The sequence below is a fragment of the Alexandromys fortis genome, unplaced genomic scaffold (genome assembly GCF_014885135.2).
Source record: "Alexandromys fortis isolate MF-2015 unplaced genomic scaffold, M_Fortis_MF-2015_v1.1 scaffold_124, whole genome shotgun sequence".
In the NCBI taxonomy this organism is placed as follows: Eukaryota; Metazoa; Chordata; class Mammalia; order Rodentia; family Cricetidae; genus Alexandromys; species Alexandromys fortis.
In genome coordinates this window covers 2,492,157-2,518,622 of record NW_026067995.1, presented here as the reverse complement: position 1 = coordinate 2,518,622, position 26,466 = coordinate 2,492,157, and the positions used below count along the sequence as shown (strand labels likewise).

Below are 26,466 nucleotides of genomic sequence, written 5' to 3'. Positions count from 1 at the left end.
TCTTGGTAATCAGCAGCTTTGTTCCTTTCAAAAGCTGTTCTTTGATTACAATTGGCAAAACCCACTTTGCATTGGCTGATCAACTTGAAACTCCCAATTAAAATGAAGGATGGAGCAGACTACATTTAGGCTCAGCTCTGGATACTGTGGGTTCGGCTTCTCTGATCTCTAGACATTAGAAGACAACAGACTTTTCAGGCCTCTTTTTAAACATCTCACTCTCCCCCTCCCCAAAGCAGAGACGCATTTAACTGGCTCTTCCTGGCCGGAAACCAGTCCAATTTATTTCTACGTCAATGCCAGAAGTTCTTTTTTGAAGTTCCATCTTCAATACCTCTATTCTTCTGTCTGTGGTGGCAACTTCTCTGTCCACAACCGGCTTAATCTCCCTCTTGTTCTAAAATAGCAATAACCACTAAGGATCAGGGGCACATTCACCAAGACCTGGACTGTCAAACTGCAGATGATCAGAAGCATGGTGCCCTTTGCCAGGATTTTTTATACTATTTTGATGAGCCACGTCATACAAGCTTGTATTCACTGTCTTACTTTAAAAAGGCTTCTTTTAGATGTTACAGATTGTTTGCAATTACAAGCTATTAAGTTCCAAAGAGTACAGTCATTTTTTGTATTTTGGCTTAAAAAGGAGCTTAAATGAAAAGTAGGAATGCATTGAGAAATAAAAGGATAAACCACAGTAATTTCAAATTCAAACATTTTTGAAAGTTTTTATTTATATTTTGGTCATATAAGTGAACATTCTTAAATGAAATTCTTTTGTAAGAATATTTAAAAACATAAAAATTTGCCAATTATCAGATCTACACAAATCCTTAACAAAGGTTTTCTGTGTAATCCTCATTAATGCAAACCTTTATGACTATTACATTCTTACTGTAGATCTTCAATCTCTTCCACAACAGTTAGGCTACAAAAATTTTATATGGCACAAACACTTCTACGAAAAGGAAAGCCGGGCAGTACAAAAGATCTGAGTGCTCTGCGGAGCAGCCGTGCAGCTGAGGCTCAGTACATCTCACGTGCTTTGTAGTTCTCTGTCAGCCACCTTCTGAAGGGACAGCAGAAAAGGCATCTCCTTTATTAACGCCCTTATTTGAGATTCTGTTGTTAGAAAACTGCACCAATTAGTACAAGCTCGTATCTGCATAATTAACCAGAAGCCTCTTATAAAGCATTTCATTAGTGATATCAACTAATACAGAAGAACAGAAATTTCTAAGAAAGGGTTTTGTTAAGCTTGCCAGCTCCTTACATATTATGGGCTGTGTTGCTACTTCAACTTCTAATTAGAAGATTAATGGCGTACATAAAAAGACTGATCAATGTAAGCATGCAAAACTAAATTATTTTCTAGGTGCTGTGATAGCTAATTTGATGAGTAAGAAAAGAACAACCAAGCAAGGTTTATATGCGCTCCAACTTCTCGCTGAGAAACTCTTCCACACTGTCCGTGTTCCACTTGAGGATGCTTAGTTCTTCAGCAATGTTCCCGTTGTCGTCCAAAAGCTTTAGGACAGGGTCTGAACCGCGAACGTACTACAAGGATCAGAGACAGCATCATTTTCTACTTAGAAGGAGGCTTTTTGCTCTCAACCAAGATCAAAATGGCTGAATTAACTGTGCTAATAATTTTTAACAGCTTTTACATGAGACATCACAATCAACAGGTAGTCTTTTTCAGCAAAGACTTGAATGTGATTTCAAAAGAATTAAGAAAACTACATGTTACTTCCAAACAGAAAAGCATCTGCTGGTATAGAGATAATTTAAGTGGAACTTTAAGGCCTATTATTGAATGTGGAACTTTAAGGCCTATTATTGAATGTGGAACTTTAAGGCCTATTATTGAATGTGGCAAGCACTTATTACAGACATGGCTCTTTCTAATCTAGTGAACTTAACACTTAATGGTAGAGACAGACAAAGCAAAACAATCTATGACAATAAATTGAACACATTTGTTAAGATCAAATCTGCTTCCAAATTATGTAAAATAACAACTGAAAACGTAGCAGCAATAAGTAAGGTAGCTCCTTCCAGCACTATGCGTCCGTTTGATAAGGAAGGTCGCTCTTTCCGGCCACTTATGTGTCTGTTTCTAAAGATTTATTTATTTTAGCGTGGGTATGTATGCAACATTTTCTGAGGCCAGAAGAGGACACTGAATCCTCTGGAACTGGGAGGTACAGATGGGTGTGAGAGGCCATGCAGGTGTTCTAACTGGGTCCTGTGTGAGAGCAAAGTGTTCTGTCGGCTACCTCTCTAGGGCCTAATGCTTCACTTTGTAAAGGTTTAACTGTAGCCATGGAGGTAAGTTCTGATACCATCTTTTTATTTTTTGTGGCACCAGATCCTTGCTCACGCTAAGCATTAAGTTATTCCCAATCACTAGCAGGTGGGTGTTTTAACTAAAGAGTGAATACCGACAACACTTGACAACAATACCTAAACATTTCGATTAGGCTACTACATATACTATTTCTAAGACTTTGCATTTTTATTTCAAGTTAGTCTTTGTCCAAAAAACCAAATAAGTTATACATACTATAATTCAGTTATGAAATTTCTCAACAAAATTATCAGCAACTCAAACCAATAAGGTGTGAGAGGAGGTAGGAGCTGGTCAGAGCATGTGCAAGGCTGGTCTAACGTCTGATAAATTAATGCACTACTTCACTATTGACTGCTAAGACAAGAAACACCACAGCAACAGATACATAAAAAGTATTTGATCAAAAGAAACCAAAACACCAACCCCTGCCACCCAAACCCCCAAAACAAATGGCAGAGATATTAAGCATGAAATGGTTTCAGCACAGTCACCAGTCATGGCGCTGACTGCTGCTGCGGGCACAATTGGCTCAGTCACCCCAGGACACAGCCACACAATCTTAACTACAGTGAGGGCAAACCGTGTGCTGGAGCTCAGGATTACAGTCACTGTAAAGCAAGCTTACCTGAAATATGAAAACGCACCATGAAAAGGCTTTTTAAAGAATAGAAAGGTGTTTCCAATCTCAGGGTGGGAGAGCAGGGTCAAACACTATTGAAACATTTGACTAAGCTTTTTTGGCAAATTACAAACTCGACTTTATACATGTCTAGTAAGTTCAAAGATTGTATGGTGGCCGCTTACCTTGATCTGCAGACCTCTGAACAGTTTGGGCTTATCACTTCTGACAAAAGCTTAAAAGAAAAAATAAAGATTCAAATGGACCATGTCTAAATCCAAACTAGCTATGAAGATTAATCCAATATTAAACACGGCCCAGGTGAAAACTAAGGAAATCTAAATGGACGATGACTAAATGTAAGACATTCCTAAGACACAGTTCAGATTCGTCAGCACCCCAGATTCCAACAGTAGTTTTGTGGGCTTGAGAGAAGATAGCACAGCTCAGCTGTGACCAGCTGGGGCAATTCAAAAGAAACACAGGAGAAATCAGTTTCCCTATATGAGACCCCATCCTAGAAGAGTTAAGCTGGATCAGAAATACCAGTGAGAATCTTCAAGTGACAAAATTACAAAGAGAAGCAAGGGGTGTTGGTAGTGGTGGGGACAGGCACACTAGAGGGATATGCTTATGTGGATTATTCAATGGGAAACTGTCAAATATCAGACAAATCCAGGGACCTACATCACCTTATACTACAGACGGAGTAAGAATTTAAATCTGCAAAGATATTCACTGAATATTTACTATGTTCCGGCAGCAAAGGCAAAGGTACAGGAAGTATTACACAGTCCCCGCCCTTACTAAGTGGACACTAAACAAGCAATCCCCTCAACTGTGATTAGGCAGCTAAAAAGGAGGGGCTTGGAACATTATCACAGTTCAAATACGAAGAACGTAATGAATATGAAATATAAAACTCTTCTCTCATGCATGTTCCTAAAGGAAATGTTTACAGACATGTTTACATAAAAAAAAGGAATGCCAGGACAGCAGAACACTGCCATTAACAAAATTCAAGAGTAAAAATGAAAAAAAGAATAAAAACTGTAAATTAACATATAAAAGAGATCTTACAAAAAAAACCCCAAAAAACCGCAAACAGATTGAAAATAAAAATGAGATGCGGCCAATAAGCACTGCATCTTACACTGCATGCGTGCCTGGCCAACACCACCCAACACACTTCCAGCTCTTCCAGCCACCTTTTCAACCACGCTAGAAACTGCTGTGGGAAAAAGACTATTTAAAATCTTTCCTACACACTAAGCAGAGCTGTCAGCCCATTTAATAATGTCCATTCATTCAAATGCCTTTCTAATGGGCGGGACTGAGTGAACAGGCTTCAAAGGAACGGCATGATGAATCACTAATCATCAATCCCAGTAGGGTTTCTTTTCTGCTAAACATAGATCCAGAAGCACAACTTGGAAAGAGGCAAGTATTGTGACAGGCAAGTCCTGCCTCCAGGCAGTAAACAGAGCTCTTAACAATTTTGAGAATTTATATATACATTGTATTGCACCGACTATACAACGGCACGGGTTCTTTAATGCCATGAAGGCCATGGCTTTCTTAGACCTCCAAGAAATAAAGATTAAGGTAGACAGTATACAATTGTGTATGCACATGACATGGGAGCAGAAGGGAGACTGTCTAGGAGAACCAGGGGGCCAAAAGGGAAGGGGGAGGAGTTTGGGGGTGGAGACATGCTCAAAGTTACGTTATATTCCTATATGAAAATGTTATCCAGCCCAGTGCTGCATGCAATGAAAACTAAAGCAAAGCAAAACCGTGTTGCTGGGTTAAGATTCAATCTTCAGCACCAAGGCAAATACATGTTAATATTCTCATCCTCTCCCTCTCCCCTACCTTGCTTGATGCCAAGGACCAAACCCAGCAAGACCTCAGACTAGTGCTCTGGGTAGTCACTCCACCACTAAAACTCACCCCGGCCCAGCGGTTACACTAACAATAGATAACGAGGACTCTCAGTTCAGAGGAAGATTTCACTGTGCTGGAGTGACAAAGATAGGAGTAACAAAAATAAAAGAAGTGAAAAATTTAAAAAATCACCTGAGGATAAAACAGTGCCCTTTCCTTAACATAAATAATTTAAGACCTCCAAGAGGACTTCTTACTGTTCTCATGTAAAATAATTTATTACTAAATCTGACATTTCCCAACAGACAAAACAGTTCCACATGTTTTGATGGAGAACGTAAACCGAAAAAGTACATTAAAATGCACGCACAGAGGGCTGGGGGCATAGCTCAGCAACAGAATGCTGGCGGCATGTAGAAGGTCCTAGACCTAAAGCACAGACAGGGGACAAAAAAGATGCTAAAAAAGGCAACAAAATAGTTTGATCCACCAGTCAGGAACAAAAGGACAGTTTTTCAAGTTCATGGTTGGAGTCTCTCCTTAGTTCTTCAACCAGTAATGTACTACTCCACCAATATAAACACAGCACTTCATCAGGAGCGAGGCAGGGAAGTCTCAGGATGTTTTGCAAGTTCTGACAAAATCCTGACAGGGAGTTTTTATACATGGTTGTCACTTGAATCTGTAATATTGTTATGTGCTGTATGCTCAGGTTTAATTATTGTACCTTACAGTCACATTTTGTGCTCGAGTTGTTAAATATGCAAATGGAAGGTGAAGCCCATGAAAATGGTGGGACAACAGCACCCTTTCAAGATGAGCTTTTCTATTTTTTTTTTTTTTTTTAAATTCTGGAAGAAGACAGCTAATATCTTTTAAAATATAAGGGAAATAGTGGGCCCATTTCCTACCTGGGATCAGCGAGCTCAGTTTGTACTTTAAAGCAGTTTAATAATAAAATTTCCAAAGTAAAGTGATGAAAGGTAACTAAGAAACTGCACAGGAGCTGAAATATGGGGCGTGCACAACTGTACGCATGGTACTGGGCAGTGGGGAGAGCAGGCGAGGGAGGACAGCTGCAGGCACTGATTCAGGAGGCTGAGGCAGACGTGGAGGACTTGAGTCTGTGCCAAAAATCAACAGATTAGGCACACAAAAAGACCGTAATGTATTTCAACTTCGAAAGAAAGCCAGCCGTGCTGGCATGTTTGTGACTCCAGCTCCATGGGCTCACACAGGAGCCACCCACACAAGCATGCAGTCTATTGGACTACCATGAGACCCGACCTAAAGTACCAACCAGAACCAAAATGGAGCTGCTCAAAAAGCTTTTGTTTCATAAACCTGATTTTCTTTTTTTCTTTCTTTTTTCTTTTTTGGTGATTTTGAGACCAGGTCTTACTGTGCAGCTCTGGCTGTCCTGGAACTCATTTTGTAGATCAGTCTGGCCTTGAACTCAGAGACCCACCTGGCTCTGCTTCCTAAGTGGTGGGATTCAATGTGTGCTCCACTATGCCCCTGACAGCTTATGAAGTGATTTTCATGGTAAACACGCAAGGCTGAACTAGAAAACCGCCAGTGAAGGCTTCCTGGAGCTGCGAGGCTCCATCACAGCTTGATGTAAACTGTAGGAACAGACTCTGACAATTACTTGGTAACATATTTGTCACTAAAATTCCCTGCAATGACATACACAGAATGACTCTCTAAAATCTGTGGTAATTAATTCTCTTCTTACTGGTTTGTCATGCTGCATAGGTTTACTTTATTTTAATGCAATGTTCTGTAACTTCCACTAAAAGGTATACTAGGATGTTTTATTTACAGGAAATCTATTTCTGTCTGCAAGAAGAAAAGCTACCCTAAAATTTACACCTGACAAGATTGTCTGTCTAAAGAATCATCTCATGCTCTCTATTTTATTTCTTTATTTATTTTTGATTTTTCAAGACAGGGTTTCACTGTAGCTTTGGAGTCTGTCCTGGAACTAGCTTTTGTAGACCAGGTTGGCTTTGAACTCATAAAGATTCATCTGCCTCTGCCTCCTGAGTGCTGGGATTGACGCCTGGTTAATGCTCCATTTTAAACCTAACTAACTTTCACGTGTGGTGTTTGTTTATAGTAAATGACCTGGTTGGCATCATTTCTATTAAAACTCCACCTCTGGAAGGAAGAATGGAGAACATTCGCATACTGCTACAGAGTGTCCTTCTGAAAATCCACATTCCTGGGAATGTTTAGTGAAGTTATTCTTGCAAGCAATAACTTTAATGACTGTTACATACCTTGGACTTGAGGGAACCTCCCCAATTTTCATCCACAGACTTCAAGGATAGCTCCGGCATACAGCTGAAAAATGCAAACCAGAAAACTTATAAACTAGAGCAGCCTTACAGAGCTAGAGCTAGAGCTAGAGCTCAGGAGAGAGCTTGGACATCTAAGCAGTTTTTCAGCGACATCAGCTAGCTTGGCAATAGGCTAAACTATTTTAGAAATGGTAAATCATTCTCCACTTCACATGCAATAAGAAAAAGAAATGACTTTTGGCTCCTAACATTTGAAAAATACAACCTATTTCCCATTAACTTGAAGAATTGAAAATCAGTTATGAGATGATTCAAACTTCAAATATTCAGTTGCCTTGAAAAGGGAACCTGAAGCTATAGTGTACAGCAGCAAAAGCTGTGGGAAAAAAAGACAACCCACTTCTGTGTACTGTCACCTTCCCCAGAGTAAACCCTGTTCCCATCTAAAGTGACAGCCTATCAGGAAGGTTACCTGTACCCAAAACAATGCAACACCCAACAGGTGCACTGTGTTCACAGCACCCCTCACACTAAAAAACATTTTTTTAAAAAAAGAAACCAATGCACCTGACAACATATTAAAACAAACAAACAAAAAACACAGTCTAAAAAGAAGATAAGAAATCAAAACCCAACTGTATCTCATCCTCCACAAGACACATTTAAACAGTTTGCTGCCGGTTCCCCACTGGCTAATTCCACATGGCTGTATCGACAGAAGGACTGTGTTACCAACCACCGGGTTGAGGCTCTTCAGTAGCTGGGATCCCTTGGCATGTGAGAGACCTACCAACTTCCTCCTTCTTCTAGTATTTATTTTTAGTAGTGTTTTATTTCTGTTTTCTTTTTAGTGGTTACCACCTTAAATTTAGATACTATGTTTCAGCCCAGTTATGCAAGTCCAACATCTTCTATTCCTCACTGTTCTAGGGGTTTATTTTGGCACCCACAGAGCCCACTTCAAGGAGAAACATTTAGCATATAAATGCAAAGGTAATTAGGAGCCTAAGAGTCTACAGTAGCTGTGCTTGGGAAAGGCAGATTCAATTACTCCAAAGCAGCAATTCTTAATCTGTGGGTTATACAGCTCTTCTGCAGGTTGACTGACCCTTTTACAGAGGTCGCATATCACATAGCCTATATATCAGATATTTACATTATGATTCATAACTAGTAAAATTACAGTTATGAAGTAGCAATGAAAATACTTGTATGTTGGGGTCAGCATTCCATGAGGAGCTGTATTAAAGGTTCACAGCATTAGGAAGGTTGAGAGCACTGTTCTAAGGGTTTACTCTTCTTAGATAGTATAAGCTACAACTGTGATAGAATGTTTGAACGTATGCTTAGAGAGCTGATGCTAATTTATTAAGTTCTTAAAGGCTGCATCAACTTTCCATATTAAAGGCAAGTGTAAAACCACATATTTTCAGTTCAAATAAATAGCTATAAAATAAACTTCAAAACCTTGTTGAACACACACACGAACATATCCTCTATTTAGCTATGTGACCTTAGACAGGATGTTACATAGGTCTCAACTATTAAGTAAAAAATTACTAGTATGATAGTGATTATGAGGATATTATAGAAATCAATTTGCTTCAAGTATTTTGAGATGAGGTCTCAGTACAGAGACCTGGTTGACTTAGAACCTGCTATGTAGATTAGGCTGGGTTTGAACTCAAATTTCCTGCCTACAATTTAAAATTCTTGGAAGAGTGCTTTCATATACTAACAAGTTAACAGATACAAGTGGCCATCATTACAAGTTATTATAATCAGTACTGTGCTACACAAGAGGTGGTTAGCAATGGTCACACTGGAGCTCAACTGCTGCCAAGCATTATTTATATGTAAAAACCCCTTTGAGAAGAACGCTTTAATGTTACACTAAGAATCATGTTCTGCTTTTGTTTCCTTTGAAGAAATCAGTTTCTGTAGAGACTTTGGATGCTAGAAAAGCAAGGCTATTTTAAGTAGCATGAAATTTCTTTAGTGATTACAATGCCATGCACAGTTAGCACAGCTTCCTCTTCAGCCTTCTGTGTTTTACACAGTAGCAGTACTGTGTCTTTGGCTTGCCACCTAGACAATGCTGCTCAAGTGGACTTCTGAATCATGCTGAAATTGGCTATAGTTTATATTTCTTTAAAATTTAAAATAATTATGGGGGAAGGGAGAGAGGAATCTGTGGCTGAGGAAAGAATAAAAAAATATTTTGATGTCCCCTTTTTTTAAATTAATAAAAATTATGTCATTTGTTTGGACCTTATCTAAAGTTAAGAACAAGTAGTATCTTTTTCAAAATCACCGAATTAATGGGAGTTATAGTCTGTGGGTAAACAGAAAGATAAAGATTTGATAATTTTAAATAAATAGTAGTAATGGAATTCTATTAGTTGTTCTTGTATACTGAACTGAAGGTCCAACAGGGAGAGAGAGACCCTAAGAAGGCCATTTAGGCCTTTCATGTTTAAGTCATTCAATTTTTTACAGAAACTTTGTATAGAAGGAATTACTGTCAACATTTTCAAGATGATATCGAACAGTATTGTGGTTTAGAACTTTGGGCTCAGCGGTCAAGCTGTGATGGGTCATGCTCTGACACCTAAATAAACACCCCAGCACTTTGGGCAGGCCACCCTCCATTATGTGTGTTTTGTTAAAGACTTACTCCCACAGCAATGGTGTGAAGAAGTTTTCTAGTAGTACCACCCCAAACCCTCATATCTTTCATGCAAGGTCTTAAGTGATAAAATGATTTAAAAGGTCAAATTATACTATATTCTTCACTAAAATCCAACCACTGGCAAAACTGAAAGCATTTGGTTTGACATCATTTACACACATTCTGTCCCACATGGTAGGACCTGGTACCCAGCTCTTTGTGCTCACAGATAAGGGCTAAGGGAATCTGGAGAGTTAACCTGCTATCTACCCAGAAGGTGGGCACAGTGAACAGCCTTGTGATCCTGGTGTGCTGTGTGGTGGAGACCACATCAGATTCCTCCTAGACTCCTAGCTCAAGCTTGTTTATCAGCTAATCTCTAGGACCCATCTTTATGGAAGGTGTCACATGCAGTCAATCTATAGAACACATCTTAGGGAAGGTGTTCTATGTACTTTACAAAAGTTTGCATGTAGTCACGTCTGATCTTCATTTAGCTTATTTTGTTTCTCAAGGAGATTTATGTGTGCTTTATTGTGCACACAGGAATGAGTTAATTATCACTAGGAAAGTTTTCACTGAATTGTGCTGTGTTTAAATATGCCTAAAATAAACTACTAGGGGGTCAGATCCCTGAAGTTTGAGCCAACATCGGTTATTGGTCATACTGAGCTGAACTGTCTTCTTGCCTCCTGAGGATTGTGACTCTGGAGGCCATGGTGATCTCAGAGACCCTGACACCACACCAAGTAGCTGCAAACACTAAAAGTTTTCACATCACTGTTTTGTTATCACAATATGGTCCTTCCTGCACCAACTGAGAGAGGAGCTGGAAAGAGAACATAAGAACACTATGCTGCAAATTTTTATCACTAGCAAATCTAACGATTCATGTTCTATTTCCTGTACTCTGCCAACAGTTATCATTGCTGTGGTATTTCCAGAGTCATTCAAATTTCTACTTTTCCTTGTTTGCTTAAACACCACACACGTGCCCTGTAGACCATGCTCCTAGTGTGCACCACTGCCAGCAGCAGAGGTATCTGGCAGGCCCCTGCAGATCAAGCACAACTCTAAGCTCTGTGTGAATAGTCATTCTTTTTATCTCACAGCAACCACAGGGCAGGAAGGAGCCCCCACAGAGAAAAGGGGGAAGGCAACAAGATCAGATCCTTCAAGACACCAGCTGAGCAGCAGAGGGCTGGACCCAGCAACCTGGGTGCCAAAACCAGGCTCTCAACCACTCTCCCAAACTCCCGCTAGAGTCAATCAAGAGGGAACAAACTGCAGATGAACTTCAAGCAATCTGAGTACTGTTTTATATGAGTAATTTAGCTAAGCACGTTCTTGTTTTAGAAGGCTTTGCTTTGCTGACAGGTGTGGCTTTAGGATAACAGACGGAGTGCAGGTGTGAACAGAAAGGAGCAAAGGTGCTATACTGGGGAACCAAAGCTATTTTAAAGAAAGAAGAAGGAAATCAATCAAATAAACCATGTTTTAAAAGCCCATGAGACCCCAGGGGTTCTAAAGATGAGGGCCCACATCAAGGAGAAGCCACTCCACAGGAGCACCGTGAGCAGGAAGCGGAGCGGGAATAAAGACGACAGGTCACAGAAGTAGAAAGAGTGACTACTGACAAAAGTGACGTAATTGCATAAACCTTAGAAGACAGATGTTCAGAATAAAAAAGGAACAAGTGATTTGTGTTTATCCTCAGGAAAATACAAGAACATTTCTAAAAATTATTTTTAATTAATCTAATCAAAAACAAAATTAAGATAAAATGTAATTGGTCTTAATCTCACGCTCATGTCCACTGTTGGCTGGAGTAGCAGTGCCTGTCGATGACCCTGTGCTCAAAAGGCTGAGGCAGGGGGACTGCGAGCTTAAGGACAGCAGGGGCCAGAGTGAGACCCTCTCAATAAATAAGCACTATTAATTAAGGCTGATGGTCAGCAAACTGTACCAAACAATTAACACATCCATTTTTGATACATCCTTAAAAAATAAAATGTAGAAACGAAAGATTTGGAGTTGCCGCTAATACTACTGAGGTTTACTAGTGGGCACCTGCCACCAGGAAAGCAAGTTTCTGTTTCTTCCAAAGCTTTTACTATTCTTCAGCATACATATACAAAGCACATAAATATAAAAGCAGTCGTAAGGTAAGGTTCTATTGTATTTTTAAGTATTCTTAATGGTTGGCCACGACTGTGCTGTTTAGGCTGACCTCAAACTCAGTCTTCCTGTCTCAGGCTTCCAAAGTGCAAGATTTTAAGGCCTGTGTTCTTAAAATAACTGGAAATAAACCCCAAACCTACCGTATCTAATTTGTTTTCAGTGAAAATGGACTCATTCAAGTCTTGTCACAAAGACTTGTGAGTCAGTGTTCAAAAGGTCAGGGTCTTAGAAATAAATGATAAAACTAAGACTTTAAAGAGCTCAATTTATGCACAATAAAGGGCAAAATAATTGGAACAACAGCACAGCCAAATTATCTGCCAAGTATTCTAGGAACAGGGAGGAGGCACTAATCTGACTTGGGGATGGTGATGAGAGTGTACAAGGAAGGAGATGAATTAAGTCCTAAAAGACAGTTCTAGAAAAAGTGGTTTACTGTAAAAAATGGAACAAAAACTTACTAGTGGGACGTCTTAATTAGTATTTTATTCTGCTCTCTTCAGTCTCTGAAAAAGGTCTTAATTATAATTGGTAGAAACTCAAGGCAATCCTCCTGCCTCAGTCCTCTGAGCACTGTAATTACAGGTGTACATCATTATATCCAGCTCTACCTCTGTTCTTTACCTGAGACAGCTCCATCTTTTGGTTTCAATACACTTTCCACACAGCCACTGTGGCAGCTAATAGCTTCTTTTGTTATTTCCCAACTCCAGTTAATACCTGAGAGCAAGGACTGGAGAGATAACTCAGTGGTTAAGAGCGCTGCTGCTCTTCCAGGAGATCCAAGGTTGGATTTCCAGCAGCCACACGATTGCTAACTGACCCTCACCAGCCAACTTTCGCCTCCTCTGGTCATGCGTGAGCTAGTAAGTCTCTATTTAAAATAGCCCAGCGATATGAGTACAGAAGAACTATGTTTCCAGTGGAAGGAGTTGGAGGTGGCAAACTCAGGAATGGACAGTTAGTCACTGTGCTTTCCTAATGAACCAACAGAACTAACATGCAAAGGTGCAGCAAAAGAAAGACAATACATACAACCAGCCCCAATGGTTTCTAGCTGACATCCCCAATCCCAGCTAACGCTCACCTGGAGTTTATGACTAAAAACCTCACTCCTTTCTTAGCAGGTAGCTAAGACTACTGGCCAAGGAGGGTCAAGTAAAACTTGATCAATGGGAAGAGCTTTAGTCAGTAGGAAAGAACGTATCTTCAATATCTTCCCTTTCACCTTAAGACTCTTTACGAGAAGCTGAAGTCATTTGTGCTAAGTAAATACTAATTGCACAAAACTCCACTGAAATTCAACTTTTAGTAGCTTACATTTTTCTTTAAGCTACAAATTATGCTTTGTATGCTTTCTCCAGTTAAGTTAATCTCCTGACTACTGTTTGAAACCATAGTTGTGAGCTTTGAAAGCTACTTAAAACAGTAACAGAACACCTGAACAAAATACTCATTCTAAGTAATACCTGAGAACATTAGTAGGTCCTTTATTGCTAAAATGCATTGGACAGACCAATGAAAAAGAAAATGCAAATAAACGAATAACAAAATAAATTTCAAAGGACTTCAAGATATTATATGCTTCCGTAACTTTTTAAACAAAAAAATTTGGCCATTGTTAAAAACAACTGGCCTCATCTACAACACATGGAACTAGAAAAGCCAACATTTGAAACTGTATTATCAAAGACAGACTACATAGCCAGATGTGGTGCACATCATCCTACCATAGGAAGAAAAAGGAGGATGCCACGAGACCAAGGCCAGCCTGATCTCTACGGGCTGGCTAATGACAGCATGACAGTTACTGCTGCTATCAGCTTAGCAGGGTCTAGAATGACTAGGAAGACAGGCTTTGGGGCATGCCATGGAGGATGGACTTGATGAGGCTATGTGGGGGGAGAGGATCCATTCTGTAAGTATGCACATCCTTCCAGGTTCTGGAGTGAGTCCTGGACTAAATAAAAGGAAGAAGGTAGCTGAGCACTGTGCTTCACTGTTCGCTTCGTCCTGACTGGGCAGGTAACCAGCTCCTTTGTACTCCCGCTGCCTCAACTCCCTTCCATGACTGTGACTAGAACGTGAGCCAGCATAAACACATTCTTCCTGAAGCTGCTTCTGTCAGGCATTTGGCCACTGCAACTGGAAAAGTAATACAGGTGTTTGCATGCCAGCCAGAACATATAGCCAGATTCTACCTAAAAGCAAACAAACAAGATCTAAAACATTTGGAAAATAAATAACCTTCTAGCAGAGCTAATTTTATCTGAGAATTTAATTTTTATCAAGCACATATCAAATTTAACAATGACTTAGAAGCTAAGTGCAGCTGAGTGAGTGAGAGTCGAGTGAGATGGACGGGTATTTACTGCACACGGTGAGCCTGTGCTGAGCTGCGCACTCACTGCTTTCTACTGGTTGGGACAGAAAGTCTGTGGGGCTCGCTCCACACGCCACTGTCATGGCTCCAGTTGTACTTCTCAGTACTTTTTTCTGGTTTGTTTCCACTGCACCTATAAAAAATATTCCTTCATTTTGTATGAAAGGCACTCAAAAATGCCTGATGGGAAATGGAGCTTAGCGCTTGGGGCTGGAGCAAAGAGAAAGCACTAAACTCAGTACAAAAGGTTATTAGGATGCAGACTCACTTGTCCTTGGCTATATAAAACATGGAGCCACAATTAGCTAATAGTAACTGGCAGACTACTTTTGCCTATTATTGCTAAGCTGTAGCAGCTGAAAACTGTCTAGGTACAACGCACAGTTCAATATGTAGTAAAAACTCAACAGTAATATAACTAAATTCAGAGGAATAGATCCAAATTTGGTTTCACAAAACTATATTAAAAATGGGCATTTTGAAGGAACACTGACAAAAAGCATTAGGGAGAAATAGCTCTTCTATGCACTGTTTATATTTCAGACATATTTTGTAACGATGAAAGGGCTTGTGAGATGAACACTGTTAATGCAATCCTCCCTTCTTATCCCAGCTTTCTAAGTTTGGGATATTAGTGTCCCACGTGAGTATCTCACTGTTAAGGCAGAGGGGGGTCACAGCAAATCAGTTAAATCTGGTCTTAAACCTCTTCAAATCAAGCTTTTAAAACTCAGTGCTTAGCTTTATACATGTATAGGGACTACCTTACAAATCTGAACATAAAACATACTGTGGATTTAATCGAGCCAAGAAAGCAAAGAACATATTGGACTCTGTAAGCTCACTTGGGACACTGGGAACTTTAGGTCATCAGATGGAGGGATCAGTGCTAAGGCTGGCTAGCACAAAAGAGTAGTCTTTTAACAACATGCGCTTTATTTTTTCCTCTAAACTCTAAATAAATATGTACAGTGGTAGAAGTAAACTTCATCTAGTCACAAGAAAGCATTACTATTTGAAAGTTTTACAAGTAGGAACACCTCACACGGTACAGCACGGGCAAGTGAAAGAGTAATACAAGGAACTCAACAAAGAAACGGGACATTGTTTTCTGAAATCTCACTAACTCACTTTTTTTTTGAGGCAGGGTTTCTCTGTGAAACAGCCCTGACTGTCCTGGAACTCACTCTGTAGACTGGGCTGGCCTCGAACTCAGAGTTGCCTGCCTCTGCCTCCTGAGAGCTGGGATTAAAGGTGTGCACCACCACCTCCCGGCACTAAGTCACTTTTAATATAATCTGCTTTGTGTTGGTGATCAGCACTGAAGACAGAGCTGTGTACATCATAGGTGAGCACTCTGTTACTCAGGCCCAAGGAGGCAGAGGCCAGAGGGCAATGAGTTCAAGTCCATCTTGGGCTACATGGCCAGTTCTACAGTGAGATTGTCTTCAAACTGCCAACCCACCCATACATGCAAACAAAGTACCTTGAGCACTTACATGAACAGTGGATTCAAAACAACAGATTTTCTGGGGCAGAGCTACTTACCCTGGACTGACTTCTCAGATAGGAAAGGTAAGGCTATGGGTATCTGGAATTTCCAGTAACGGTATAGACAGCGCCAGTTCTATTAATCACGTTTGTCCCCAACATTCTGCACCAATGCTACCATCTCAGATTTCTTGTACAACTGGCTTATTATTAAAAAGAAACCAAAGTGTAATTAATTGGCCCTTGCCTTAATTTGGCCAGAGATAGGGAAGTCTAGCTCATGATGGGAGACAGTCTTGCTATGGTCATTGACTGATATAGTAGACCAGGCAAGTGTTGACTGAGTTTTCTAAAACTTGTAAAGCTAGAGACTCCTGTTTAAATAGATTAAACAATCTGTATCCTATCTGTCTCAACTAAAGCGTGTAAAGGAAGAGATACAACAGAAAAAAGGACCTTTTTGGTTTCCAATTGTGCTTCTTCCTGACAGCACCCTCTGCATGTGGGGTCCAGCTGAAGCAGGTTAAACTGTCCAAGAAGATCACAAGAGCTGCAGAGCAGGTTGCTGGAGAAACCCAACTCTCTGCATGCCTCTGACGACAACTCAGCCCCAAGAGCGGACACCTGAAAATGAAAACAAAGAATAAAACACAGTTCCAAGTTTAGGAGCTTCCTAAAAAGAGAAACGGAGCTGTTAATATTGAACACAATGGAGACAAATGCTGTTATGTTTCATGTGGGGACAAATTTTTAAGTACTTTGGATTCCACAGCTTTATATATGTGGTTTATTGTTGTTACTTTGTTTTCTTAGAGACAATCTCATTTAGTCCAGAATGGCTTTGAACTAGATATATGCTGAAGAAAGAAGACCTTATCCCTGGTCCTCCATGTAAGTGCTGGGCTTACAGGCATGTACTATAACACTGGACCTAATATCACTACTTCAGTGAAAATGTGGACTAACAAAAAATACAAACTATAACTTCAGTAATGTGCCTATTTTACATCTCTTATTATTATTACCCAGTAGCTTATTAAAAAGAATTTTTTTTTTTTTAATTTTTGAGACAGGGTTTCTCCGTAGCTTTTTGGTTCCTGTCCTGGAACTAGCTCTTGTAGACCAGGCTGGCCTCGAACTCATAGATCTGCCTGCCTCTGCTCCCTTCGCCCCCCCCCCCCCCCCCGCCCCCCCCCCCCCCCCCCCCCCAGTGCTGGGATTAAAGGCGTACGCCACCACCACCTGGCTAAGAAATTTTTTCATAAGGAAAAATACTTTTGGCTTGAGAAATCAGCTCCACCATTTACCAGATATGTGATCCTGGGGAAGCTAGCCTCCTAAGCTTTAATTTCTACACTGTTGAAGCAAGCAACAATATGCTAGATTGCTTTAGAAATTCAAGGCCTGAGTTCAAACCTGAGCATCACAAAAATACAGTATTTGACTGAACTGCTTTAGGATTTATTTTTCTGTGTATGCATCTGTGACTTTGTGTGTATGCCTATTATGGCTAGAAGGTAATTCCCTGGGACTAGAGCTACAGATTGTTGTGAGGGGCCGGATGTGGGTGCCAAGAACTGCACTTGGATCACTTGGGTCCTCTGGAAGAGTAGCAGGCGATCTTGGCCACTGGTGTGTTTGAATGAGAACTATCCCTCTATAAGGCTTGGGCATTTGAAATTTGCCCAGTTGGTGGCCCACTGTTTGGGGTAAGGTTGTACAGCCTTGATGGAGGAAGCACATCATAGGCTTCCAGAGATCATAATCCTATTTCCAAGTTTGATCTCTCAGCATCTTGCGCTGCCTGTCTGCTGCCAAGCTGTCCCTGTCATTACGGGCCCCTGCAACCATAACTCAAAATACCTTCCTTCCGTGACAGTGTTTTATCACAGCGGCAAAAAGTAGCCAAGCCAGTCGCTGAGCCATCTCTCCAGTCCCCTCTCAATATTTCGAGACAGGTCTTCATTAAGTTGTCCAGGCTGGTCTTGAACTCAGTCCGTAGCCCAGACAGGCTTTAAACTTGCCATCCTACTGAGTGGGTGGGTTCACAGCCCGGCCTATGCACTTAGGTGCTGTTCCCTGCTTTTTGGGAGGTTGCAATTTTATCCAGGACTTTAAATACCATTTTATCGAATGCTCCCTTTTCCCGAGTTCGGGCTTCCAAAGTCAACAGCTCACTTGATTTTCATCAGATGCTGCAAATTCAAAATTTCCTATGATGGAGTCTGTCTTCGTTTCTGTAAGTACAGCTCCCAAATGCACTTGGCATCTTAAAAGTGGTACCACTTCCCTGGTCAACTTCTCTAGGTTCGTCACCATCTCACAGCTAAAAAATTGTTTCACAGTTCTGTTCTCTGAGGAACTCTCCAATCTTACAATTTTTAAGACATTTCAATTTTTAATTTTAAAAACATTTTAATTATTCTTAATTATTTGTGTGGGTATGTGCACATGAATGTAGATGCCTGTGGAAGCAAGAGCCTTCAGATTTCCCCAGAGCTGGAGTTACTGGTGGTTGTTCAGAGTCAGACACGGACGCTGGGCACTGAACTGGGGTCCTTTGTGAGAGCAGCACACGCTCTAACCGCTGAGCCATCCCTCCATCTCCCCCTGGTTTCTAAGGCGTTTCCTGTCTCTGCAGCTTTCACTATTAGTCAGTTCCACCTCTCTTTCCCACTTTCCAGCTATGAACCCTCCTGGTCCTTACACCGCCGTTCTAAAATGATTTTTACCATTTTTACCTTGTTAAGCTCATTTCCAAGAACCTAATCAGTGCCCGTCTTCTAGGAAGCCCCTCTGTAATATCGGTAACTTACCGTTAGCCACTGTGCCTTCCTTCATGGAGAAACGTATGCCCAGCTATAAAACAGACCTACTCAACAATACTGCATGTGTAAGTCTGGGGATTCTGCCTTGCATGTGTGAGTGATTCTGATGACAGGCATTAAGTTGATTCTATTTCTTGGGCCAATGCGAGCTCTTGTTTGCTAAACAGATGATTCGGTAAACCCACAGTATCAATAGGGAAATGTCTGACATTATCTGGTCGGTCTTCTACAACAGGGAAGGGTCTGCAAGCCTCTTAGGGCCAGAGAGCAATTACGCTTTGGCAGAAAAATGGTTCCTCTCATAAATACTCAAGTCTGCCATTGCCACACGAAAGCAACCACAGACAATGCAGACATGAGTGTTCCAATAAATGTCAGGGTTGGCTGAAATTGGCACACCAGCTGAAGTCTGTCAGCTTTTTTTTTTTTAAATTAATCAGCAAGATTAAAACCCACTGACATTGCTCAGTGAAAATACTGCTAGTACATTCCCACACAATGCTGACCATCCCATTGGTCTTTATCGGTCAGTCTTCTAAGCAGACATCTCATAAGTATTTTCCCCTACCTCTATAAATAGGGAACGCACATTATCTTCAAAACTAATCAACTATCCCAACTCAGTGGGAGGGACCTATGAGGTCACTAGTGAGTTTTCTGTGGTCAATTCTCTAGTCTAGACACTTCTTGCAACTTCCCACCAGTAAAGTGATCTGTAAGACCTACTGTACAGGGAAATCTGAAATCAGGGACAGAAGCATGATGGTTTGGAGACAGCTGTGTCAATATGCACATGTGCCCCCACATGTTCTTACAACGTGACTGGCAGTCCTCCAACAAAGAACGTGTGTGTGTGAGTGTGCATAGAATATGTTCTTACAATGTGACTGGCATAGAACGTGTGTGTGTGTGTGTGTGTGTGCAGTGTCTGTCTGCAAGCACTCTCCACCCCCAAGCATTAATTTCAGAACTTAAGTTACCATGCTGAAAAAAAAAAAAAAAAGCCTAAACTAGCGGCACAGCATGGCCAGAACCATGCAGAGATCATCCAAGGCCCCCAGCTGACATCATCAACTAGCCTTCAGATTTCAGACTCCAGCCTTTCAAGGGACCTCGGAGCAGACGAGCCCCTGCTGTGCCAGTCTGAAAACTGATAGCCCACTGAGTCTGAAAGCAAAAGACACTGTTTTACACCACTGCATTTATGCAAATTTGTCTTGCAGTCAGTAATTGAAACATGTAATAAAAGCAAATTCACTTTGAAAACTACAAACTGCTTAAGAACTTGCAGGAACTGGGGCTGGGGAGGTAGATGGCTTAGAGGGTAAAGTGTTTGCTGAACAAGCATGAGTTTGGATCCTCAGCATCCACCTATAAAGCCAGGGGCTGCAATGTCCATGGGAACTCCAGCACTGAACGGAGAGAAGAGCCAGCTGGCTCCCCGGGCCTCACCGGGTCTAGGGTGATGAGGGGGAGCTCTAGATTCAGTGAGAAAACCTTTTCAAAACATGCGGTGAAGAAATGATATGAGACCAACAGACACCAACGTTTGGCTTCCACATGTACACAAGTGCACGATAGAGGGGTGTATCCCCTTCCCACTAATCACACACACACACACACACACACACACTCCTTTCATCAACCTTTACTCTCAGGAAACTCATGGGTTTCTCATGTATTTCTGAAAAGATTTCAAATTTGGTGACAAATAGGTGGATTAGAGAATGGATCTTAACATAATGCAGGCCAGAGGCACCACCATTATTGGAAGTCCTTATAAACCACCAGATAGCCTGCTAAGTGCTTTATAGTGGCATCCCATTTACTATTAGCTGTACTTAGGGAAGGAAACAGGATAATAAGAAAGCCTAAGACTACACAAGAGAAAAGATTTTAATGCTGGGAATGGAGAGATGGCTTGGTTGGTAAAGTGCATGCCACATAAATGTAAGAACATGACTTCAGGTACAGAGGGATGGATGGAGCTTGCTGGTGATCTTGCCTAGCCGAATACTGAGCTCTTGGCTCAGTAAAAGACTGTCTCAAAAAGAGGGCGAGCACTAGACAACACCTGTTGATTCATCTCTGGTCTCTGCAAGCACATGTAGCTGCGCGCATGCGCGCACACACGCAATCAACAATAGAGTCTAAGTGTATGTCCTCACCAAAATCCATGTGGTAGATGCCCAATTCCTCACACAGTGTAGGGAGGTGGAGTTTAGTTAGAGGTATGGAGGGTCTTATGAGTTGATTCATGCAGTTCTTGTGTGGGGAAGTTGCTATCTGCAGCTTTTTCTTTCTCCACTAGTAGTTGGTTCGCTCATCTGATGTGGCTGTCTAGCCCTGTACTGTGCAGTCTCCAGACTGTGCACCAAAACACAGTTCTTTACAAATTAAACAACCCTGGCCTAGCTTACTGCATGGAATTCAGGATGCATCATTACTACACAGATCAATAACAATAAAAATACTGACAACTATAATTACGCCATCCACTGGAGGAGATGCTAATCTTTAGCCAGACTGGTGATGTCAGTGTTTTGGAATCGGCTACGCAGAGCTCATTCTCTTCTATTTTTCACTACAGATGATGGACATAAAGATGTATACGATCTGAACAAAGGAGCGCATACCAGCACCGAGGACCTTTAGTAAAGAGCTCCTCCAGGTCACACTAAAGTGTACTGTTCTAATCTTTACACATGATTATTTGCTGTTAGCCCAGCTGGGTTAAGTATGCACTGCCACTGACTTAAAATGACAGCTACCTGGAGATGCAGACACTAAAACAATTCTCAAACTTGTCTAGTGTAAGTTAAAGTATGAGCGAAGTCTCTACTTCAAGGTGCCAAGAAATTCAAGTTTACTACTTTCCTCCTTTAAGAAGTCCTATAGTTGTGATTCTCACTGTAACAAGTGCCCACTGTGCTTGGTCTTCTCCCCTCCTGCAAAGAATTAGTCTAACTTCTTTCTGTGTTTCCAATAATCCTATACACCCCTTTCATTGCCAAGGATTTTAGTCGCTACAAAAAGCGAGTGTCACGACGTCAGGGAGCCATGGCATTCTAGTTTAGCAAGGGTGACATGTCTACGGTCTTAACCAGGATTCTGGGCAGTAAGTTTTTTTCTCTAACTTTGGGGACTGATTATGGTTCATCATCACTCTGCAGAAGCCGCAGCCACGCTAATATCAATGGGAAGAAGCAGGGAGAAACTGGGAGGCCATTTGCACTTCTGAGGCTGGAAGTGAACAGACACTGGATACAGTTAAAACTAAAGGAACATGGTCCCTGTATTCTCTTGGCAAGTACTCTGGCAGGAGAAATAGAGGGACAGACACTTGCGCAGCTATGATCTGTTAAGAACATAGGGTAAGTGTAATGTGCTATAAGCCAGTATGACGTACCATGGGGTATAAGCCTGTATGACATAACACGGGGCATAAGCTTGTATGACGTAACACGGGCATAAGTTTGTATGACGTAACACGGGGCATAAGCTAGTATGACAAAACAAGGGATATAAGCTAGTATGAGAGTATGCGAGAGGGAGAAATTACTTTTGACTCAAGTTTTGCCTTTTGGTTCTTCCTTTGAGACAGTCCTGCTATGTAGCCTAGGTTAGATCATAACTTGCTATATGTAGCCCCGGCTAGTCTCAAACGTGTGACCCTCTCCTTTCAGCCTCCTGAATGCTGTGATTACAAGTAGGAGCTCAGACTCAGGAGGTACCAGCATGCCTGGCTCTGACTTTCTAAGTCTGTAAAGTAGATGAAGTTTTAAGCACTACATTCTAGTTAGTCACTTCACTAATGGAACAACAGAAGAAAATAAAGATTTAGAGCAAATCAATCACAATTATTATTATTTGGTTTTTCGAGACAAGGTTTCTCAGTGTAGCTTTGGTGCTTGTTCTGGAATTAGCTCTTGTAGACCAGGCTGGCTTTGAACTCTGATTAAAGGCGTGCACCACCCCTGCCTTGCAGCTCAATTATTAAAAGTTAAAATTTGAAGACCTACTTAACTAAAGTTCTTTTTAAACTAAATAGCATAGTATCACAGGGTGGGGGGAATAAATAGCTATATATATAGATATGCATATCTATCTGTCTGTCTATCTATACCTATCTATCAATTTATAAAGAGAAATTAATTGATTTTGATTATAAAAGATGGATTAGAGAATACCTAAGTGGAATAATATAGTTGTCTAATTTAAAGATTATTATTGTAAAACAGTGTATTCTCATTCACCACAGAAAAGAATGGAGTTGATACCTGTCATTAAAAGATTTCAGTCTAGTATATACTTAGTATCAAGAATCATGTAATTACCAGGCAAGCTGAGTGTGAACAAAGGTGGATTTTCTGTAACATTTCTACCTGCACCATCAGTTGTCAACGACACACCCAGCTGGGACTGCAATGACAGAGCTACAGAACGCTAACTTGAACAGGCGGTCGATAATTCACAAGGGGTCATCTGTCGGCACTATCAGACCTTAGCATCTAGATTCCCTAGTTCACTCATCAACTATGGTACTTAGATTTTAAGGTATTGTGTCCCTCTCTGTCTGTCAGTAGACAAATGATAACCAGGAACTGGCCCTTCCTTAAGGTGCGAGCCAGTCAGTCCAGTGGGAAAATGACAATTTCATTACAATAGAAGACTGAAAGGTACCTAAGAGATGAAGTAGTGATCGCCACTGATGCACAAAATGGTTCCTAGCCAAGTTTGAGCCCAGAGATTGATGTCCTGGAGGAAGTAATTTCTTAACTGCAAACTGACGGGTGGCAAGATGGCTCAGAGGGTAAGGTGCTTGCTGCCAGTCTAAGGACCTGAGTTCGATTCCTAAATCACACTTTTGACCCGCATGATAGAAGAAGGGTTAGATGGTAAGTAGAAGACAATCACACTTTTCTGGGCATAGGGGAAAGCGCTACCGAAGGAGACCCAACTACACGACATTTGCTGGAGCTAGCTATCACCAGTTCTTCACATCTTTCGTCTCCGAGTGGAGAAAGCAAATACTGGGGGAAGAGATGGTAGACTACCGACCGACTTGCTAAGGAACACTTAAGGCAAACTCTCTTAAAAACAAGTAGGAGTCTGAAGTACAATAGATTTAGATTTCAGAAATGTTATTCTAGATCAGGGTCCTCAAGCTGTGGATCACGACTCTTTGAGGGCTGAATGACCCCCGTGCAAAGAAAATAATTTTATGGCAGGGGGTCCCCACAACATGAGGAACTGTATTAAAGGGTTGCAGCATTAGGGAGGCTGAGAACTACTGCTCTAGATGTATTGGGTGGAATTAGAAAGACACTAGATAAGGAAACTAGTTAATGAAGTTCTTGCGGAAATTCCAGGTACGTGGATATACTGGCCTGAATTACCTGTGGTGACAAAACTGACTGGCTTGGAAAATTTTAAGGTCTTAATGACAAATTTGATCCAAAGAGTGAAACTACAAAGAATTTGGCTTGGGCAATTAGAAAGCTGGTAGGCAAATTTTACTTAGATTCTCAATATAGTAAAAGGCAATTCTGTTATTTCTTAGGAGAAAGGTCTTGGTGTGACTGAAAGGTTAACAAGTATCAAACTGGTTTTCAGGCATATGTAGGAAGTAAAAATTAGCCAGGCTTGGTAATTGCTAGTATGTGAGGTGCATAAAGGAAAGGAGTCAGAAATGACATCTGAGTTGTGAGTTCGATTAGGTGGGGTCACTATGGCACACAACGAGACAACCCTTCCTATCCTGCTCCTGGTCTGAACATTCATCTGCAATGCAATTGTCACTTCTCTCCTATGGCAGGGGAGTTATTTACCTGTGGCTTTCTCTCGAGACTTCCTTTGGCAAGTAGCACCTGATGGAGTTTAGACAGTGGGACATCTTGCTTTCTATCTTTAGCCTTTGTCTCCCAGGAGGGTTATGTGATTTCCATGTCGAGGTCTTAAGAGGAACTGTAAGCTTTTACTCTTTTGGAATGTTGCCCTGAGCTTGTGAGAAAGAAGGTAGTCTAGTCTAGTGGGAGATGAGAGGTTAGAAGCAGAGGAACTACGTGGTCGCAGCTAATGGCACTGATTATGAGTTATGGTAGCTTTCGAAGTTTTCATTAAATTAACTGACTAGCTCAAATCAGTGCATACATGATGGAACTGCTCCACCAACCTAAAAAATGGTTACATTATTTAAAACATTGATTTCGGGTTTTTGATTTTGGGGGTGAGGAGTTCTTACAAATCCATTGTCTATTGAAATTTAGAAGGTAGTTGGAAACATTACTCCTTTATAACTTGTGGTAGTGCTAACAAAACCAAATGGCCTACAATGGGAGGGAAAACAAACAACCCACTCATCTCAGGAGTCTACGGAGTTTCCACAGTTGTTTCACTAAGACTTAGGGCCTAAGTAGTTGTTTTTTTTTTTTTTTTCCTTTTTTTTTTCTTTTTGAGACAGGGTTTCTCTGTAGCTTTGGAGCCTGTCCTGGAACTCCACTTCACTCTGCAGACCAGGCTTGGTCTCGAACTCACAGAGATCCGCCTGCCTCTGCCTCCCGAGTGCTGGGATTAATGGAGCGCGCCATCAACGCCCCACGATTTCTTAGGCACCAAGTGCTTGAATAACAACACTGTATTGCAATGTGAGAAGGCAAGAATCTATCCTTTGGACAAAGTAACAAAAGAAGACACAAAGTTTGCAAATTACTTTCTTTGTATGAAAAAGTCTAAGTATTTACAGACCTACTGCATAATCTTAACTTTCCAAATCTTGGACAAATCAAATACCCTAAGTGGAAGACACGTAAATATGGACTGCAAACTTCGATAAAGGAGTTTACCAATAGTTGTTTCATAAGTAGCTAAATATGTCAGAATTAGGCTTTCTCCTTTGAGAGATTCACAATCCATGCATTTCTGTTAATGAAGAAAGCCACGAAGATGTTCCTTTAAGGTTTGGGAATCTTGTAAGTAATGGTAGGTTCATTCATTTCTGCCCCGTTAAAAGAAACTTCCCTCCTTTCTAAGCATTACTGACTTTATGTACCCACTGCTTTCTTGAAAAAAAAAAATCGATTTTTATGTGCCTGAGGCGAGCAGACCATCGCCTCTAGAGCTCCGGCTGGAATTCCGCCTGCCACGTCTCATCCCGGATGGAAGCGGCACTAAGGAAGCCCGTTCCAAGGGCGGTCCCCTGCGAGATCGCAGGGTTGATGTTCCCCATCCGAGCCCTCCGACCGGCCCTGAGGCAGCCACGGGGCCGACCCACACTCACCGCTTGAAACGCAGTCGCCAGCAGCAAGCGCAGCCCGAGAGCGGGCCGCAGCCACCCACCCTGCCCGGCCGCCATCCCTGCAGACCCCCGTCAATCTTCAGGAGCTTGAGGACCCCTGGACCGGGGATGTCCACTGCAATGCCTGAAGCGAAACCTGCAGCGAAAGGCAGCGCTACAAGCCTATGATCCCTCAGAGGCGAATATTAATCAGGCGGCCGTTGGAGCGGAAAAGTGATCGATTACTGGAAAGCAGTCTGGTTCTCTCAGAGATTCAAATCAGGCATTTACTTAAGCTCCCCACACCCGTGCTCCTCATTCACGACATTTGGTCGGCTATCTACGAAGCCCCAGCTCCTCCGTGACGAGCCTCGCCTCCCTGTCCGAATTTGCCCAATCACATTCCGCCTTGCTTGAGTCCTCTGTCAAGGAACCCAACCGTAAATCGAACCAAAAGGGCGCTCAGCGGCC

General features: G+C 41.5%; 1 protein-coding gene across 2 annotated transcripts; it reads right to left on the bottom strand.

Moving 5' to 3' along the window:
* Nucleotides 1-712: 712 nt before the first annotated feature.
* Selenof (selenoprotein F) lies at nt 713-26,314 on the bottom strand. Of its 2 annotated transcripts, XM_050160198.1 has the most exons (5): nt 25,999-26,298; nt 16,348-16,515; nt 7,145-7,208; nt 3,158-3,207; nt 713-1,557 (listed from the first exon to the last, which is right to left on the bottom strand). In XM_050160198.1, exons 1-5 carry the CDS (start codon nt 26,071-26,073, stop codon nt 1,426-1,428), a joined length of 489 nt encoding a protein of 162 aa, XP_050016155.1. In that variant the 5' UTR covers nt 26,074-26,298; the 3' UTR covers nt 713-1,425. The 2 variants fall into 2 exon arrangements, with proteins under 2 accessions (XP_050016155.1, XP_050016156.1); XM_050160199.1 differs by lacking the exon at nt 3,158-3,207 and having other exon boundaries at nt 1,499-1,557; nt 25,999-26,314.
* Between the last annotated feature and the right edge of the window lie 152 nt (nt 26,315-26,466).